We start from the raw sequence: 16,645 nt of genomic DNA, 5'->3' as shown, positions 1-16,645 counted from the left end.
ATTGCCTCACTTGCTTGTAAGACTTAGTCTCCAAACCCATTTGATTACAGTAACTCCTACCTGCCAACACCCCTCATCCAGCCTGGTCCTTGTTTGCAACAATCTGTTCATTACCTGGAGATCAGTTGATCCCTTCGTCTGCTCAATCCTTTTCTAAAGTAGACAATACTCTTAAAACTGGTCTCTAGAGAAACTGAACCATTTGCAATGACTAAAATGTTCAGAGTACCCCAAGCTGACCCTTCTACACATGGTCTGAAAACCCAGTAATTTTTAATGTAGCAGGCATGGAGTTCCGTAGACCCAGTCCAAGCTGCTCCACTTAGAGTTTCTATCAGCCATGGAAGAAGTCTGTACTGGTTCCGTCATCTATGGCTTGCTAGATGAGGTTGGTGAAGTGTTTATTTAAATGTGGTCCCACGGAAACTGTTTCATGCATTCATCTTCAGCAGGCTTGAGTACTGTAACAGTCTCCTTACAGGTCTCGCAATAAAGCTAGACCGCTGCTGTTTTGAGACCAACATCGGAGGGATTTCTTTGCTATGAAACAGCCAGACCTCAGATCGTCTGGGACAGGTCTGCCTACTCTCCCCAGAGTCAGAACTAAACATGTAGAGGCAGTTTTCAGTTTTTATCCTCTACATATCTGGAAGAAAACTGCAGGTCTGCTGCAACTCAGATCTTTTAAATATTAAAGACTTTTTCACCGCTGCCTTTCAGTAAACCAATTTCTACATTTCTTGTATTGCAACTCTTTTTACCCATCTTATTCTTTTCATGTTTTTATTTTAAGGATTGCATTTTATATGCATTTCTTCCCAATGCATTTAAAGTTTTATGAAAATAATGACTTAGCATTAAATGCAAACTCCAAACATTGGGACAAAATACACTGGTCAGTCTTCTCAGGCAGCTGCAAAACATTAGCATCAGCCCATGAACCTTAGAGCCAAATTTAACATTAAAGTGAAGACCATGTACAAGACAAACTTTATGAAAGTCACTTTATTGACATGGATCGTGCTCATGAGGCAGCAGAAAGACATCTGAAAACATGGACCTGGAAGGCAAAGACATGAATTAAGTCAACAGATCAGATCATTTAGAAGATGCAGTGTAAGCGGAGTCTCACCATATTTAGAAGCCACCTTTGGTCGGTGCATCAGCGGGACGGGTTTGCTCAGACGCTGCTTCCATGCGTCTGGACACCGGCATAGGAGGAGGAGGAGGAGCAGGCTCTCCTGGGATGTAGCGAGTTTGAGCAAAAACTGCTCTTCCTCGCTGGTAGCGTGAGCGAGAGCGGAAGGCAAAGACCGGCTCCAGATCAGACACGTCACTGAAGACTGGCTCAGGTTCCTCAGGGATCTCTGGTTCCCTAGCGCTCCCAGACCCGGCAGGGTAGTAGGAAGTGGCAGAGTCAGAGCCCTCATATAGAGGGGTTGCATCAGGCATGCTCCCTTCAAATCCACTAGCTGAGCTACCATGTGGAGCACTGCTGTCAAAACCAGAGGCTGCATATGCGGCTGCATATTCACTGTCCTGAGGGCCACTGTAGACTTGCTCCATGAAACCAGCGTAGCCCTTGTTGAAATCTTGATTCTCAGCCATGTTGGTGGGGGTGCTGTAGAAATCTTGACTGCCGTAGTAACTGTCAGGGCTGGAAAAGGCATTTTGAGGAGCAGGAACAGTTTTGGAGAGACTTGGATAAGAGGAGCGTCTGCCAGAATTTGCCCCAACTCCACGGAACCTGCGCCCAGAATATGGCTGCCCCCTGGATCGTCGGTCAGCATCATTTGAGCCAGAGCCTGAGCAGAAACAAGTTGTTCAGCAGGAGACAAATCAAGACAGTTTCTCAAGTATATTTCATCATACCATAAAAAAAGGATCTTACCCCTTCTCAAATGTCCACAGACAAGGTGTCCAATGAGAAGAAATGAAAGCCACAGCACCCTGTATATAAACGCATCTTGGTTTTAGATCAGTTCACTTATTTAAATGTAATTGCTTATTTGATGTTTACTCGCCTCATTCTGCTGCTGATCAGGTCAATTCAGGACAAAGTTACAAGCTGATTAGTGACCGGTCCCCAAGAGTCTGTTCAAACACAACATGTGTTTGAACAGTTAATCCATTATAATGTTGACCTAAAAAATGATTTTAAAAACTCAATGGGAAAACCAGTTCCTACCTTCTGTGAGCTGCACAGGAACCCGTCAGTAGTGGAACTCTGAGCTGAGAGCTGCTTTTATATGGTGAGCAGAGCAGGTGGGATGATTGCTCAGTGGCAACAGCTTCTGCTGAAGGACACCTTCCCTGTGATTAATTGTCTTTTCCTCGCTACTATTTCTTGACCTCAGTAGAAAACGTCATGAGGTCAAGGAAACGTGTAAAGGTTTGTTTGCCAGAAGGATTACAAAAAAAAAACTACTCAACAGATTTTCATGAAACCTGGTGGAAGGAAGGGACACCTGCCAAGAAAGAACCTTATACATTTTGGCGCAGATCCTGACAACGGGGCAGATCCACTTTGACATTGTGAGACAGCTTGTTTTAAGACACTTTCACAAAACATCAGGAATATTACAGGGACTGACATCTATGGGTTTATAGTTGCGTGCGTATTCAATTAAATACAATCAAGCAGATTTTAAATGTGGTTTCATCAGGGGGATTGTTGGGCAGTGGCCTGAGGTTTTATGCTCTCTGCAGAGTACCAGTCTAGTTTTGACTGTCAGAGGAGGTTGGAAATTAATAAATTTATCTCTTAATTACGAGATCCTGAGATACTGAGATCTCGCAAGTGTTGCCAAACACAAGACAGTGAGCAATCATGGCGTTATCGCAATTGATCTGCTTTAATGCTGATTTCCTGTTTACCTTGGGACTTGGAAACTCGGAAGTCGGGTTTATCGTTCCAGTATGATCTCGGAACTCGGAATTATGCCCTCAGAGTCGGAAATTGGAAATGGAACGCCCCTGTGAGTCGGAAAAACATCACCACCCCGACTTCCGGGTCCGATTTCTGAGGTAAACAGGAACGCAGCATTACTCCCCCCTCTGTTTAAGACCCTGGGAAATATTGATGTCTCTTAAAAAATGAGGACGCCATAAATATATGCATGTCAACATTGGGCGGGCATCTGAAGAGGTTGGGATTATTCAGACGGAAAAGTCCAGGCGGCGTGTTGGAAGTCACCCTGTTCCTGCAGGAGACCAACATGGGATGCTTTATGGATATACATTTATGCATTTGAAATGGTCCATTAAGGTGAAAAACGTGGATAGTGTTTCCCAAATTCCCAAGATGATGTTTTGTTTTACTGTCACAGAGGAGCAAAAAAACCCAGAAAATATTCATATTTCAAAACCTGAAATCAGCGAATTATTATTACAAAAACTACTTGAACCGAAATCGATTTCCAAAATAGTTGGCAATTCATTTAGTAGTTGCTTACTAATCGATTAACTGTTGCAGCTCTAATGTGCAGCATGCAGCATTCACTGAATAGAAATTTAAAATCACAGCCCCTCCCACATGAGGTGTAAACACTGAAGCCCCTCCCCACTGCGGACCTAACCCCGCCCCCTCCCACATGAGCTGGAAAAACAGTGAAGCCCCTCCCCACTGCGGACCTAACGTCGCCCCCTCCCACATGAGCTGTAAAAATAGTGACGCCCCTCCCCACTGCGGACCTAACCCCGCCCCCTCCCACATGAGCTGTAAAAACAGTGAAGCCCCTCCCCACTGCGGACCTAACGTCGCCCCCTCCCACATGAGCTGTAAACAGTGAAGCCCCTCCCCACGACGGACCTAACCCCGCCCCCTCCCACATGAGCTGTAAAAACAGTGACGCCCCTCCCCACTGCGGACCTAACCCCGCCCCCTCCCACATGAGCTGTAAACAGTGACGCCCCTCCCCACTGCGGACCTAACCCCGCCCCCTCCCACATGAGCTGTAAACAGTGAAGCCCCTCCCCACGGCGGACTTAACCCCGCCCCCTCCCACATGAGCTGTAAACGGTGAAGCCCCTCCCCACGGCGGACCTAACCCCGCCCCCTGTGTGTTGGTTGCGTTTGACAGCCAAAGGAAAGTTTCTCTCGGAGTCTCCGACACCTCGCGACTGATCCACACTCGGCCTCGTCCCTCCTCTACGGAATCTGTCGGTGTTCCTCTTCTTTCTTTTTCTAAACCCAAGAATGGAATAAAGACGGGGAACAACCATGGTGGTGAACTCGGTGCACTGGTTTCGTAAGTGTCTGCGGCTGCACGACAACCCGGGGCTGCAGGAGGCCCTGAACGGAGCAGACACCGTCCGCTGTGTTTATATCCTGGACCCGTGGTTCGCGGGCGCCGCCAACGTGGGAATCAACCGATGGAGGTTCGTACAACAACACTGACGTTGACTCCACACAATAACATTTTTAAAAACGTGAACAACAGTTTTTGCGCCATTTTGTTTTGTAACGTGCCGCGGCTGGGAGTTCAGGCGTTATCGGGCCTCCGCTGCGCGACACGTCGGACAAGCTAACGCTAACGCTAGCTCGGACGCGCCGAACTCCGCAGCCGAAACGAGCAATTTAACGTTTGATCATGTTTATTTTCATAATTAACGAATGTAGGAGTGGAAGTATCACGTTTGTCGGAATCAGCTCAGTCCCCTGGTGTGTTCGGCGTATCTGTCAACTGTCAAGGAATTGTCAATTTTTTGTTATTGTCTGATAGAGTTGGAAATAAATAATATCCATAGTGCTAATAACACGGGGATGAGCAGCTACGTCATAATCACAATGGTACGTAGGAAAAATATCAAACGACTGAGAAAGTAAACAGTGTATAAAAGAATACACTCAAAAACAGTATATATGTATATATAAAAGACACAATATAAAAGTATATACATACATATATATATATATATATATATATATACATATATATATATATATATATATAACATGTATAGAGCACTCTCCATTGCTAAAATCAATCTCAAAGCGCTGAATTATATTTATATATATATATACATATACATTGGACTTTTTCTTTTTAAGTTTGTTGTATTATTTTCATAATCGATTAATCTGTCGATTATTTTCTCCATTAATCGATTAGTTGTTTGGTTCAGAAAATGGTTAAAAAATGTTGATCGTGTTTCCAAAAACTTCAAGATAATGATTTGTTTTGTCCACACACCAAAGATATTCAGTTCACTGTCACAGAGGAGCAAAGAAACAAGAACATATTCACCTTTTAAGAAGCTGAAATCAGAGAATATGGACTTATTTTTCATAAAAACTACTTGAACCGACTAATCGATTATCACCATAGTTGCCGATTCATTTAGTAATCGATTACTGATCGTTCAACTGTCGCCGCTCTGCAGGTATGTGGTGAACTTGCCGACACAGTGCGAAGGGTCTGTGGAGGTGAAGCTCTGTGTCTCTGCTGACGTTTCCCTGGTCGTGTGTCTGTGCAGGTTCCTGCTGGAGGCTCTGGAGGATCTGGACAACAGTCTGAAGAAGCTCAACTCCAGGCTGTTTGTGATCCGAGGGCAGCCCACCGATGTTTTCCCGAGGCTCTTTAAGGTCTGTGTTCTTTGACCACTTCCCGTCGTGTCGTGACGTGTTGTGTCTGTCACCGTCCAAAACTTAAAACACATAAACACCAAAGGTTCCCGACGAAAAGATCCACAGGCGAATAACTTTTAGTTCATGTTAAAATATTGTGTCAATAAAATATTTTATATGAAATATACTAAAGTCTGACTTTGATGAACACCAAACATACGTATGATAATGGAACTTGAATCAAAATCACACTACAGACAGAATTATGCTCTTAAAAATATGAGGGGAAAAAAATATTATCTGATATATTGCAATATCCTCAGGAAATAATCTGTTCATAATTTATTTCTAATTGCTAATTTCAATAAATATTCCTACAGGAAAAAAAATTGTAAAAATAAATAAATGTGGTAGTTAAAAATGTAGAAATAAATATGTATATATATATATATATATATATATATATATATAAAAACAATTAAATGTAAAAATGAGAAATGTATAAATAAAAAATGAGAAATGTATAAATACAAAAATAAATGCAGTAATACAAAATTTGGAAATGTAGAAATAAATACATTTTGAAATAATTTTTTAAAGAAATGTATCAAATAAATAAATAAATAAATAGATGTAGGAGTAAATAAAAATAGTTAGAAATGGAGAAATTATCTTTTTCATCACAAACTGTATTTTTTATTATTTCTTTCTGCATTTATTTATGTATTTATACTTATGTCAGTGTTGGTCCTTCATACACTGTGTCTTCACTGTGTAGAAGTGACTTTACTTTTGTTTGGATCAGTGACACAAAGTGAACAAACATGTAAGGCATGTTCAGATATGAAGCGCACCCACGCCTACAGTGACTGATGCAATGATGAATGTAGCACTGAGCGGTGACATCATCTGAGTGGACGAGCCAAGAGTCAACTTCCATGTTGTGGTTTATTGTGACTGAGCTCACAGTTTACTGATCGACCTGCTGAAACACAGACAACAACGTGACAGCAGCTGCAGGTCGTGTTAACATATTTATGTGGAGATTTCCCCACCCGGGGGGATTATGTCCAGGCCAGGAAGGGAGAGAAGATCAGGCGCTCGCCATCTCTATTCAGCAGCCGTTAGATAACAAAACTGTTAATTCTACTATCACCATCTATCATCTTCTAACTTAGCTGAACTAACAGACGTGAAAAAATACATCTTTGTTTTGCACTGACCGTCCACGGTCGCCGTCTCCTGAGCTGCTGCTCGAACAGAAGCGTTGTTCAAACTGTGACCCGGTTTAATTTCATGCACGTTGATGAGCTGGATCACAGAAAACACGACATTCGCCCCGGACGCTTGGAAGTTTTGACCCTTTTTTCAGTGTTGAAAGAGGCTGTGAAATAAGAAAAGATACTCCAACTCAATGTTAATTATTGTTATTTGGAGACAAGGATATTAAATAATATGCAAATATTTTGTGGCGGTGCAGGAGTGGAAGGTGACCAGGTTTTCGTTTGAATACGACCCCGAGCCGTACGGGAAGGAGCGGGACGGCGCCATCATCAAGATGGCCCAGGAGTTCGGAGTGGAGCCCGTCGTGAGGAACTCGCACACCCTCTATAACCTGGACAGGTGAGTCACACACACACACACACACACACACACACACACACACACACACAGGTCGGGAGGTAGAGACACTGATATTATGAATTTGTGTGTATAAATATTGTTTATGACACGTTATAAATTTGTTTTTGTATGCAATTGCTTTTTATTTTAATTTGTTGGAAATAAAGAAAAATTTAATGAAATGAAAAAAAAGTCATAAATTAATCTGAAATTATTTTACTTGACAAGAAATCTTGAAATAAGTCTGTTCACTCTAGTAATAAGTAGGTAAGTGAAGAGTTCGAAAGTAGACACAAGTAAATATCATGTAAAACAAGAAAGTTAATATCATATTTCAAAATCTTAGATTTATTAATCTTGGTACAGAACAATCTGGATCTTTATTGTCATTGCATGTTATACAACGGAGTGGTCCAGTAGCAGCATAAGAAATAAGTTATAAAATATATACACACAAGAACATGTCACCCATGACCACATGCACATTCATACCCATACATCTTTAAAATATGTACTAATTATAAGAGGGGTTGGGAACATGTAACTGCAGGTCACACCTCCCTCCATGAGCCTGCACCAGGTGGAGCAGTGAGTCAGAACGTTTCCAACGACACTGGTTGAGTCTTTTACACGGAGAGTTACAGCACAGCATTACGTAATGAAATGGAGTGTGTGTGTGTGTGTGTGTGTGTGTGTGTGTGTGTGTGTGTGTGTGTGTGTGTGTGTGTGTGTGTGTGTGTGTGTGTGTGTGTGTGTGTGTGTGTGTGTGTGTGTGTGTGTGTGTGTGTGTGTGTGTGTGTGTGTGCTCAGTCAGTCGACCAATAGGAAGCTTCCCCCTGAGCGAATGATCCAAGTTGTATAAGAGCTTCACTCCTCAGCTGCAGTGGAAGGAAACAAACGTTTAGGTTCATTTTATTAATTACACAAATACATTTTTTGCTCAGCTGCATCCTGCTGGATCCGTGTGTCTGTGATATGTCTGCCTGGTTACCATGAGAGCGTCTGTGAATATTCATGCTTCTCTGAGGGTTGATGTTTATTAACCCCTGAACTATTGTTGAGCTCCGTTATTACTGTTTAATCACCTTGTTATTGTTGTCAACATTGTGTATATTTGATCATATCATTAATCAAATTATTCTCCAAGTCTAAACAAACCTACCAAGGATTTGGACAAACAAAATGCATAATAATAAAATAAATATTTATTATTATTATTTAATATTACATTTCCCCCTTTTTTTTTAGTAAATTATTGACTGGAGGTCGATGCAAATACTGATATTAGGGAGAAATCAATTTACAATTCCGATATCGGCCCATATATATATATGTATGTATGTATGTATGTTTTTGAAAAAAATGGCAATCATTCCTAATGACAAAGAAATGTAATTGAGACTTGACATTTTGCAATTTTACTGTAAACTTAATCATGAATAAATATAAATGAAAAGAAATGCATCCATCCATTATCTATATCGCTTTATCCTCCCATGGTTGTGAGGAGAGAGAAAAGAAAAACCACTCACAAAAAAAACCTATAGAACTTAAATTTATACATACTTAAAATATACATAATGGTTTTAAATGTAAACAGGAATGCGAAAAAAAAATTCTGTTAAACAAAAGTTTTCATATTGGCAAAGAAAAATGCAGATGTAGTAAAATTACAACATGTTACTATTCCATAATAAAAGACGACAACAGTGAAAGATACTGTAGAAAAACGTGCACCTGCGCCTGTTATTGCTTCCATACCTGAAACTGCACCGTCCTCATGCATCCGACACTCTGAGGATATTTGAGCAGAACGCGCCACTGATTATTAATATCCTCCTTCTCTGTCTTCTCCGTGTTGGCGACAGGATCATCGAGATGAACAACAACAGCCCCCCTCTGACCTTCAAGCGCTTTCAGACCATCGTGAGCCGACTGGAGTTGCCACGGCGACCCCTGCCGCCCGTCACCCAGCAGCAGATGGACCAGTGCCGCACCAAGATATCGGACAACCACGACCAGCTCTACAGTATCCCGTCGCTGGAGGAGCTCGGTAATCCACCACTGTTCTCTCCGTACGGCGGTCGTCAACTAACGTTACGTTACACCTCGGACCTCGGAAGTCGGGGTGGTGATTTTTTGTTCCAACCTCTCGGAGGTCGTAATTCGTTATGTAAAACACCAAATGATAAAATGGAGTTTAGCTTGATTCATACAGGACAGTTCGTTCCCCAGCAGTAACAGTAACAGCTGTGTCCCGTCTCGTCTCCAGGTTTCAGGACGGCTGGTTTACCTGCAGCTGTGTTCAGGGGAGGAGAGTCCGAGGCCCTGGACCGACTCAACAAACATCTGGACAAGAAGGTAAACTGACGTCCAGACCCTCCATTACTGGCCTGGTATCCAGACTAGTTTTCAATCCGTTTTCATTCTTTAATACTGAGTTGTGTAACGAGACTTATTTGTATTAGTCATTAAGGTATCTGCGTTCCGCTCAGAAACGTCCCCGGGATCTGTTCCTCTAAAAAATCTGAACATATGACAAATAAGGTCGTCCACGGTGTGAGATCGTCAGATCGCCCTACGATGAGAAGTGTAAATCGGTTTCAGATAAAGACCAGAGTCTCACCAGGTTTTGAGAACTTTAGGATTTTGTATGTGTGTGTGTGTGTGTGTGTGTGTGTGTAGGTGTGGGTGGCGAACTTCGAGCACCCTCGGGTCAACACCTGCTCTCTGTACGCGAGTCCCACCGGCCTCAGCCCCTACCTGCGCTTCGGCTGCCTGTCCTGCAGGGTTCTATACTACAACCTCCGGGAGCTCTACATGAAGGTACCGAGGGTTTCTGTCACGCCATCTCAGACGTTCTCTGGCGTCCTGTCACCTTTAGTTCTCTGACAGTCTTTAAAGATCACCGTTCCTCTTCCTCTCTCTGCGTCAGCTGCGTAAGCGCTGCAGTCCTCCCCTGTCGCTGTTCGGCCAGCTGCTGTGGAGGGAGTTCTTCTACACCGCCGCCACCAACAACCCCAACTTTGACCGCATGGACGGCAACCCCATCTGCGTCCAGATCCCGTGGGACCAGAATCCCGAGGCGCTGGCCAAGTGGGCCGAGGGCCGGACGGGTTTCCCCTGGATCGACGCCATCATGACCCAGCTGCGGCAGGAGGGCTGGATCCACCACCTGGCCCGGCACGCCGTGGCCTGCTTCCTCACCCGGGGAGACATGTGGATCAGCTGGGAGAGCGGCATGAAGGTAGGACGGAACTCAAACACACACACACCTGGCGTCTGCATTCACACGATCTGGTTCTGGTTCTGAGTGTGTGTGTGTGTGTGTGTGTGTGTGTGTGTTGTTGCAGGTGTTTGAGGAGCTGCTGCTGGACGCAGACTGGAGCGTGAACGCCGGCAGCTGGATGTGGTTGTCCTGCAGCGCCTTCTTCCAGCAGTTCTTCCACTGCTACTGTCCCGTCGGCTTCGGACGGAGAACGGACCCGTCGGGAGACTACATCAGGTATAGACTGAATCTCAGCTTCCGTGTTTAATCTGCAGCGAACGGGACGAACATTCTTGAAACGATTGTCTTTCCCACGCAGGCGTTACATCCCCGTCCTGAAGGACTTCCCCAACCGGTACATCTACGAGCCCTGGAACGCCCCCGAGTCTGTGCAGAAGGCGGCCAACTGCGTGGTGGGGGTGAACTATCCCAAGCCGATGATTAACCACGCGGAGAGCAGCCGGCTCAACATCGAGAGGATGAAGCAGGTCTACCAGCAGCTGTCCCACTACAGAGGCCTCAGTAAGTCCGCGTGGTGAGCCGGGGCGGCCGTGGCTCAGGATGTAGAGTCGGTCGAACATCGAACCAAAATGAAGAGGTTTGAACGTTTCCTCGGGCCACGGTCCGGACCAATGAACATACAATTTGTTCCGACCAAAAGAACTATGTTTTCGGACTTTCTGACCAATCACAGGAAATTGAGGCAGCGAGCTACGGTATCATAGAAGAAGAAGACAACAGATATTTGAAATGTGTCCCTGTTTGGGTGATGTAGAGAAGATAATAAGTCTCAGTCCATCACATGGAAAGATAAATCAGGCGTCAGGCATCACGAGTTGCCACTCTTAACATGTCTGCCAAGTTTTCGTGAGACACAAAGCGTCACTCAAACATGTATTCGTATTTGATGGCGAACAATGCGTCACCATGGCAACAGCGTTTGACAGTGTAACATCAGCCATGAGTCACAACGTGTGTGTGTGTGTGTGTGTGTGTGTGTGTGTGTGTGTGTGTGTGTGTGTGTGTGTGTGTGTGTGTGTGTGTGTGTGTGTGTGTGTGTGTGTGTGTGTGTGTGTGTGTGTGTGTGTGTGTGTGTGTGTGTGTGTGTGTCAGGTCTTCTCGCGTCGGTACCAACAATCCAGGAGGAGGCGGAGCCACCGATGACGGACGAGTCTCAGACGAGCAGCGGACCTGGTACGAGGAAACACGGGATAAATCTGGGATTTTAGGAAAAAGTCACATTATTCATTCGCAGGAGATTTTTATTTAATTTCTTTGTGTTTTTCCAGGCTCTCCTCTCGGAGACGAGTTCGACACCGAAGCGGCTCCTGATTCGTCCACGGTTGAGGTCTGTGCGTCGTCCACCTTCGTCTCACATCCGGAGCTGAACGACCCGCTGACGCTCTGCGCCTCCTCGGGCTCACAACAGCCACCGACGCCCCCCGCCCCTCTTCACTCTGCGGCTCCTCTCTCCCCGACCTCGCCGTCCGCCCTGACTCCTCCTCCATCAATGTCCAAACCTTCCTCCCCGTTGTCCTCCTCCTCCTCCTCATGTCCCGCCATGTCCCCGGCCCCGAGTCCCGCCGCCGGCGTCCTGGCTCACCAGACTTTTCCCAAGAGAAAAGGCGTCGCACGCAAGATGCGGCGCAGCATCAGCCAGAGGCAGCGAGCCCGGCTGGGTGGCGGCGCCCCCTCAGGACGGGAGGAGGTGGGAGGCGACGAGAGGATGGAGGAGGAGACTTCTGGATATCAGCAGTGACACGAGGTACAATCTACAGAATCTACATTTAGAAATATATTTAGTGTTATAAAGTGGGCGTCGTTGTTACATATGGTAACATACGGTGTTATGATTTGTTCTTTAACCCAGCGTCTCCATGAATTAGTACCTGGGAAAATCTTAATGAATCCCAAAAAAATAATAATAATAATTCCTGGACCTGTCAGTTTGTCCATTTTACTGGTCCATTAATCATCCTTTCTCCAAAGTGTCGTGGAAATCTATCGTCCTGCTGACAAACAAACAAACAAACAAACAAACAGGCGTGAAAACTTAATATTCATATTTAATAATAACCAGACGCACCCATGACGCGACAATTCGCTTCATGCTTGGTGTGAATGCAGAATTACAGTTACTGTGTCAGACACCTGAGAGCTCAGTGTGACGGAGGATTCCCTCTTTCTGTGACTGATTTAATGTTATTATGATTATTATTATGATGATTATTACCTGCTGTGTTTCCGTCCAAGTGGCTAAAACAGTGTTTTTCTGCTCTGGTTTCAGACGTCACGTCTTCAAACGTCCAGAGTCGGGCGACTGCACACATGAACACACACAAACACCACAACACGTGGATCAGTACAAAAAGCATCTAACTCACAATTCACTCCAGAATGAAACAAGTAAAACTCATTTGGACACGTTCGGTCCAGAGCGACAAAATAATTCTTATACGACGAAAACAAAAAGGTCATAACACTATAAAGTATTTCAGGTGAGTGATGAGAAACTTTCTCTTGTACAGTTTCGTCTCCGAGACACTAAACGTCGTCGTCGTACTGACCCGCTCCGCTCGTCCCGACGCTCCTTCTCCTCCGTGTTCCGGGAAAGTGACTCAAAGCTGCAGGTTTTTGACACTTTACAGTAATAATTTTTGTAGAATTGTGTCTTTATGAGATTTAATAAGTTGTGTGGGAGTTACAAACCAGATCGTCCCGGGTTCTGGACAGTACAGGGCTAAAAAAAAAATTTGCACATAAACAAACTCCTCTTCTTCAGATTCACTGTCCTCGGCTCAAATGTATTAAAATGTTATTTTTTAATGTCGTAGTTCCTCTCACTGTACAGTTGTGGTTTGTATTCAGTGATGGAGAAAAGGTTTTGGTTCTCGTTGTGACTTGTGGCCCCTCATGGAAAATTGTTGGGTATTTCTGTTCATGTGACCCTGATGATATCGTTCAGGACCATTTTTTAATTTTCTCCCAATGAAGCTGAAATATTCCATATATGGGCGCCGCCATCTTAATAATAATAATATTTATCATACATTTTATTCATGTGCTCCTAAAACCAGAACGTGAACATACATCAGTGTCATAAGAACTATCCACAATGAGAGAAACCATCTTTGACAAACATTTATTAAACGTCAACTTTGATTATTTCTTTAGTTTGGCCCCATCTGCTAACATGGGAGGGGGAGGGGCTTATGACCTTTGCTGCAGCCAGACACCAGGGGGCGATCAGAATGTTTTGGCTTCCCTTTAGAGGAGCCGTCACGTCATCCATCTTTATTCACAGTCACTTCAATGTGACTGTTTTAATATCTGAGGTCAGTTAGGGAACATAATGTTTTTGGGTCCTTTTTTCCTTGTCCTCTTTATTTCATAAACACTCGGCTCTGATTGGACGTCGCTCTAGTCGGTGAAGTTGTAGCAGTTGATGATTGAAACACTAAGTTAATGAGACAAATTAATTCGAGACACTTTAGCTGCGGCACACGGGGGGAAATATGAAGGTGAGACCAAAAAGTTTTTACAATTTGCCATATAATAGTTTTTTATCTTGGTAATTGAAAATGCTGCTTTTGTGGGAAAAAAGAAAAGAATGTAGAGAGAAAATGGCGTGTCGCTCTCCCCCATATATGTTGAACAGAGTTTGTATATAAAATATATAAAACCATTTCCTGTCTTGTTTACTGACGGTCTGTTTGAGGGGGTTTCACAAAGACAAATTCTGCACATTTTAAGATTTTCATAATCTCTTAATCTGCCGGTAATTTTGCGGATTAATTGATCAATAATTAATCTGTAAATCGTCAGAAAAGGACAAAGTTTGCTTTTTAAAAAAAAGGCCAGTTTTATTCATCCACATAACAAATGTAATTGTTTTAATGTTAAGTAAGTAAATCTGATGAGAAAAGCACTTTATCTTGAAATCAACTGTCAATCATCATTTGTATTCTATTCTATATATTCTATAAAATGAAATATTCCGCCCTAAAACTGGATGGAAGCTTACACTGAGTTTATTTTCTCTACAAACATAAATAAATAATGGAAATGTCAGAATTGGTTTCCCACTAATATAAAAAAAGATTCAACATTTTTCTTTGAGAGAAACCAAAGTCGAACACCAAGAAAAAATGCAAATATGATTTTTAATGCGTTGCACATAGTGTTGATGAATGTAGCATGTGCTTGTGAAACCTCCTGACTGTCGCCTGGATGTGTCAAAGTTTCCCCACAGATGGATTTTATTTTTTTTAAGACAGACCTCGGCCTGTAGGGGGCGCCACACCGCTGGTGTTCAGGGCAAAGTGGGAAGCTCGTGAAGTTTGTTTTAAATCCTGGAGGGTAAAAAGGACGAATCAGTCGACAGGGACGAAAAAGAACGAGGTCTGTGAAGCTCACTAGTTTCCCACTTCCCCTGAACGCAACACCAGCTCTGATCAGATGCGGCGCGAGGCCCTCGAGGGCCACGGGGTCTGTCTGTCTGTCATCTGTCTTTCATCTGTCTGTCTGTCTGTCATCTGTCTCTCTGTCATCTGTCTGTCTGACATCTGTCTGTCTGTCATCTGTCTGTGGGCGACATGGATATTTATTTGTTTTGTATTGTACAAAAAGAGAGTTTATTTTCATTAAAAGTGCTGAAGGACTTTGAGTTTAATGGTGATTTTTCTGTTTCGTGCCGTTCCACGTAAAAACACGTTCAAATGCTCAAATGAATCTGAGAAAGTTTGATTTGATAAACTCTGACTTGTACAGGAAGTGGTTGAACCTGACGGATCTTTGACCCAAAGCTTTCGTGACGTGTTCGTCCCATGTGGATGATGTGAGACGTCCAGAGTTTGAATACCTGAGCATGTCTCTGATTTGACCACGTGTTAGTGGCGGTGGTCACGAAGTCTCATGTTCTACTTGGTTATGAGAGAACAGTGTGAGCTGATGACAAAACTCCTGCTGACGTTAGATCAAACTGGAATCTTTACTGACCATCAGAAACACGAGTACGGTGGCCCTGAAGTCGAATCACAACGACAGATAGGAAAAAAACAAAATGACAAATCAAAAAAAACACAACGGCAAAGTGTTGTTTTACTGTTTGTCCTTCAAGGCCACCGTACATGAGTCCTCCCTGTCAGATCACTGACGGCTCCAAGAAACAGATTTTATCCGTTATTATTTAATCTTTTCCTCCCAATTTCAGTTTTTAACTTTTTGTTTTGTAATGGTTAAAAAAACAGCATCTCAACAGTACGTTCAATTTCAAATGCACATAAAGAATTTGATGATACGGTTAAATTACTATACAATAATAAGCTTTAATAAAAAATAATGGACCTTGTGATTGAGCCAACTGATGGAAAATAGTCTGCAAACAAACACAGCACTGTTTCCGTGGCAACAATATGTTCAGTGGTGAATGTAAATGGCCGACAGATTCATAAATGATTTTTACAGCACGCTCTCTGAAACGAACACGAACAGATTTGTGCTTTTGGTCAACGACGTCCTGATTCTACAAATCACTGTTTACTACTGAAGCTCATTCATTAGAACAGACAGTCATACACAGAGGTGCCCGTCTGGGAGACTGAGTGACTGAGTCAGTGGGCGATCGCTTCCCTTTCTACTGATAAAACAACTGCGGCTCTGTTGACTGACTCGTTAGCCACTGGTCAGATCGCTGCTGACTGTATACACACATACACATGTATATAGACACACACATACACATGTATATAGACACACACATACACATGTATATAGACACACACATACACATGTATATAGACACACACATACACATGTATATAGACACACACATACATAATCTTATGTGGGTCACATGAATGCACAAACACACACACACACACAAACACACACACACACAAACACACTCACTGTTCATTTGCCTCAACTCACATAAATTGCCAGAGGCAGATGCACTGATGACGTCATGCCCTGCTCTGATTGGTTGGCCTCGGCTTCCTCCTCCCTCCTCGTCCGTGCTGCCGTCTCCTCCCTGTCAGTCCTTGTTCATCCCGTGTCTGTTCCACACCTCCCCTCTCTCCTCCCCTCTCTCCTCCCCTCTCTCCTCCCCTCTCTTCCTCTCTTCTCTTCCTCTCTCCTCTCCTCTCCTCTCCTCTCTTCCTCTCTCCTCTCCTCTCTCCTCCCCT

General features: G+C 43.7%; 2 protein-coding genes and 1 long non-coding RNA gene across 3 annotated transcripts; 1 reads left to right on the top strand and 2 right to left on the bottom strand.

Moving 5' to 3' along the window:
* Positions 1-989: 989 nt before the first annotated feature.
* LOC124850124 lies at positions 990-2,226 on the bottom strand. The gene is made up of 5 exons (XM_047333340.1): positions 2,189-2,226; positions 2,025-2,094; positions 1,892-1,950; positions 1,133-1,805; positions 990-1,060 (listed from the first exon to the last, which is right to left on the bottom strand). The coding sequence occupies exons 2-4, from the start codon at positions 2,027-2,029 to the stop codon at positions 1,138-1,140; spliced, it is 732 nt and encodes a 243-aa protein (XP_047189296.1). The 5' UTR covers positions 2,030-2,094; positions 2,189-2,226; the 3' UTR covers positions 990-1,060; positions 1,133-1,137.
* A 1,824-nt stretch (positions 2,227-4,050) lies between these two features.
* Positions 4,051-14,820, top strand: cry2 (cryptochrome circadian regulator 2). The gene is made up of 12 exons (XM_035643319.2): positions 4,051-4,380; positions 5,479-5,587; positions 7,050-7,192; positions 9,061-9,245; positions 9,465-9,553; positions 9,878-10,018; positions 10,128-10,439; positions 10,546-10,697; positions 10,780-10,982; positions 11,574-11,654; positions 11,750-12,225; positions 12,748-14,820. The coding sequence occupies exons 1-11, from the start codon at positions 4,223-4,225 to the stop codon at positions 12,217-12,219; spliced, it is 2,043 nt and encodes a 680-aa protein (XP_035499212.1). The 5' UTR covers positions 4,051-4,222; the 3' UTR covers positions 12,220-12,225; positions 12,748-14,820.
* Positions 12,421-16,538, bottom strand: LOC124850111. The gene is made up of 3 exons (XR_007030967.1): positions 16,392-16,538; positions 12,694-12,780; positions 12,421-12,472 (listed from the first exon to the last, which is right to left on the bottom strand). It is a non-coding gene; the product is annotated as an uncharacterized LOC124850111 (long non-coding RNA).
* Positions 16,539-16,645: the final 107 nt, after the last annotated feature.

This window comes from Scophthalmus maximus, chromosome 7 (assembly GCF_022379125.1).
Source record: "Scophthalmus maximus strain ysfricsl-2021 chromosome 7, ASM2237912v1, whole genome shotgun sequence".
Classification (NCBI taxonomy): domain Eukaryota; kingdom Metazoa; phylum Chordata; class Actinopteri; order Pleuronectiformes; family Scophthalmidae; genus Scophthalmus; species Scophthalmus maximus.
Note: the sequence above shows the minus strand (reverse complement) of the source record. Positions and strands in the feature narration are given on the sequence as shown.

Bases quoted from the DNA above. Each gene is read 5' to 3' on its own strand.
- LOC124850124 (XM_047333340.1), bottom strand. The intron at 1,806-1,891 runs GTAAGATCCTTT...GTTTCTGCTCAG, and splicing joins CTGTGGACATTTGAGAAGGG to GCTCTGGCTCAAATGATGCT.
- cry2 (XM_035643319.2), top strand. From the start codon at position 4,223: ATGGTGGTGAACTCGGTGCACTGGTTTCGTAAGTGTCTGCGGCTGCAC. The intron at 4,381-5,478 runs GTTCGTACAACA...GTGTCTGTGCAG, and splicing joins GTGGGAATCAACCGATGGAG to GTTCCTGCTGGAGGCTCTGG. The intron at 9,246-9,464 runs GTAATCCACCAC...TCTCGTCTCCAG, and splicing joins CCCGTCGCTGGAGGAGCTCG to GTTTCAGGACGGCTGGTTTA.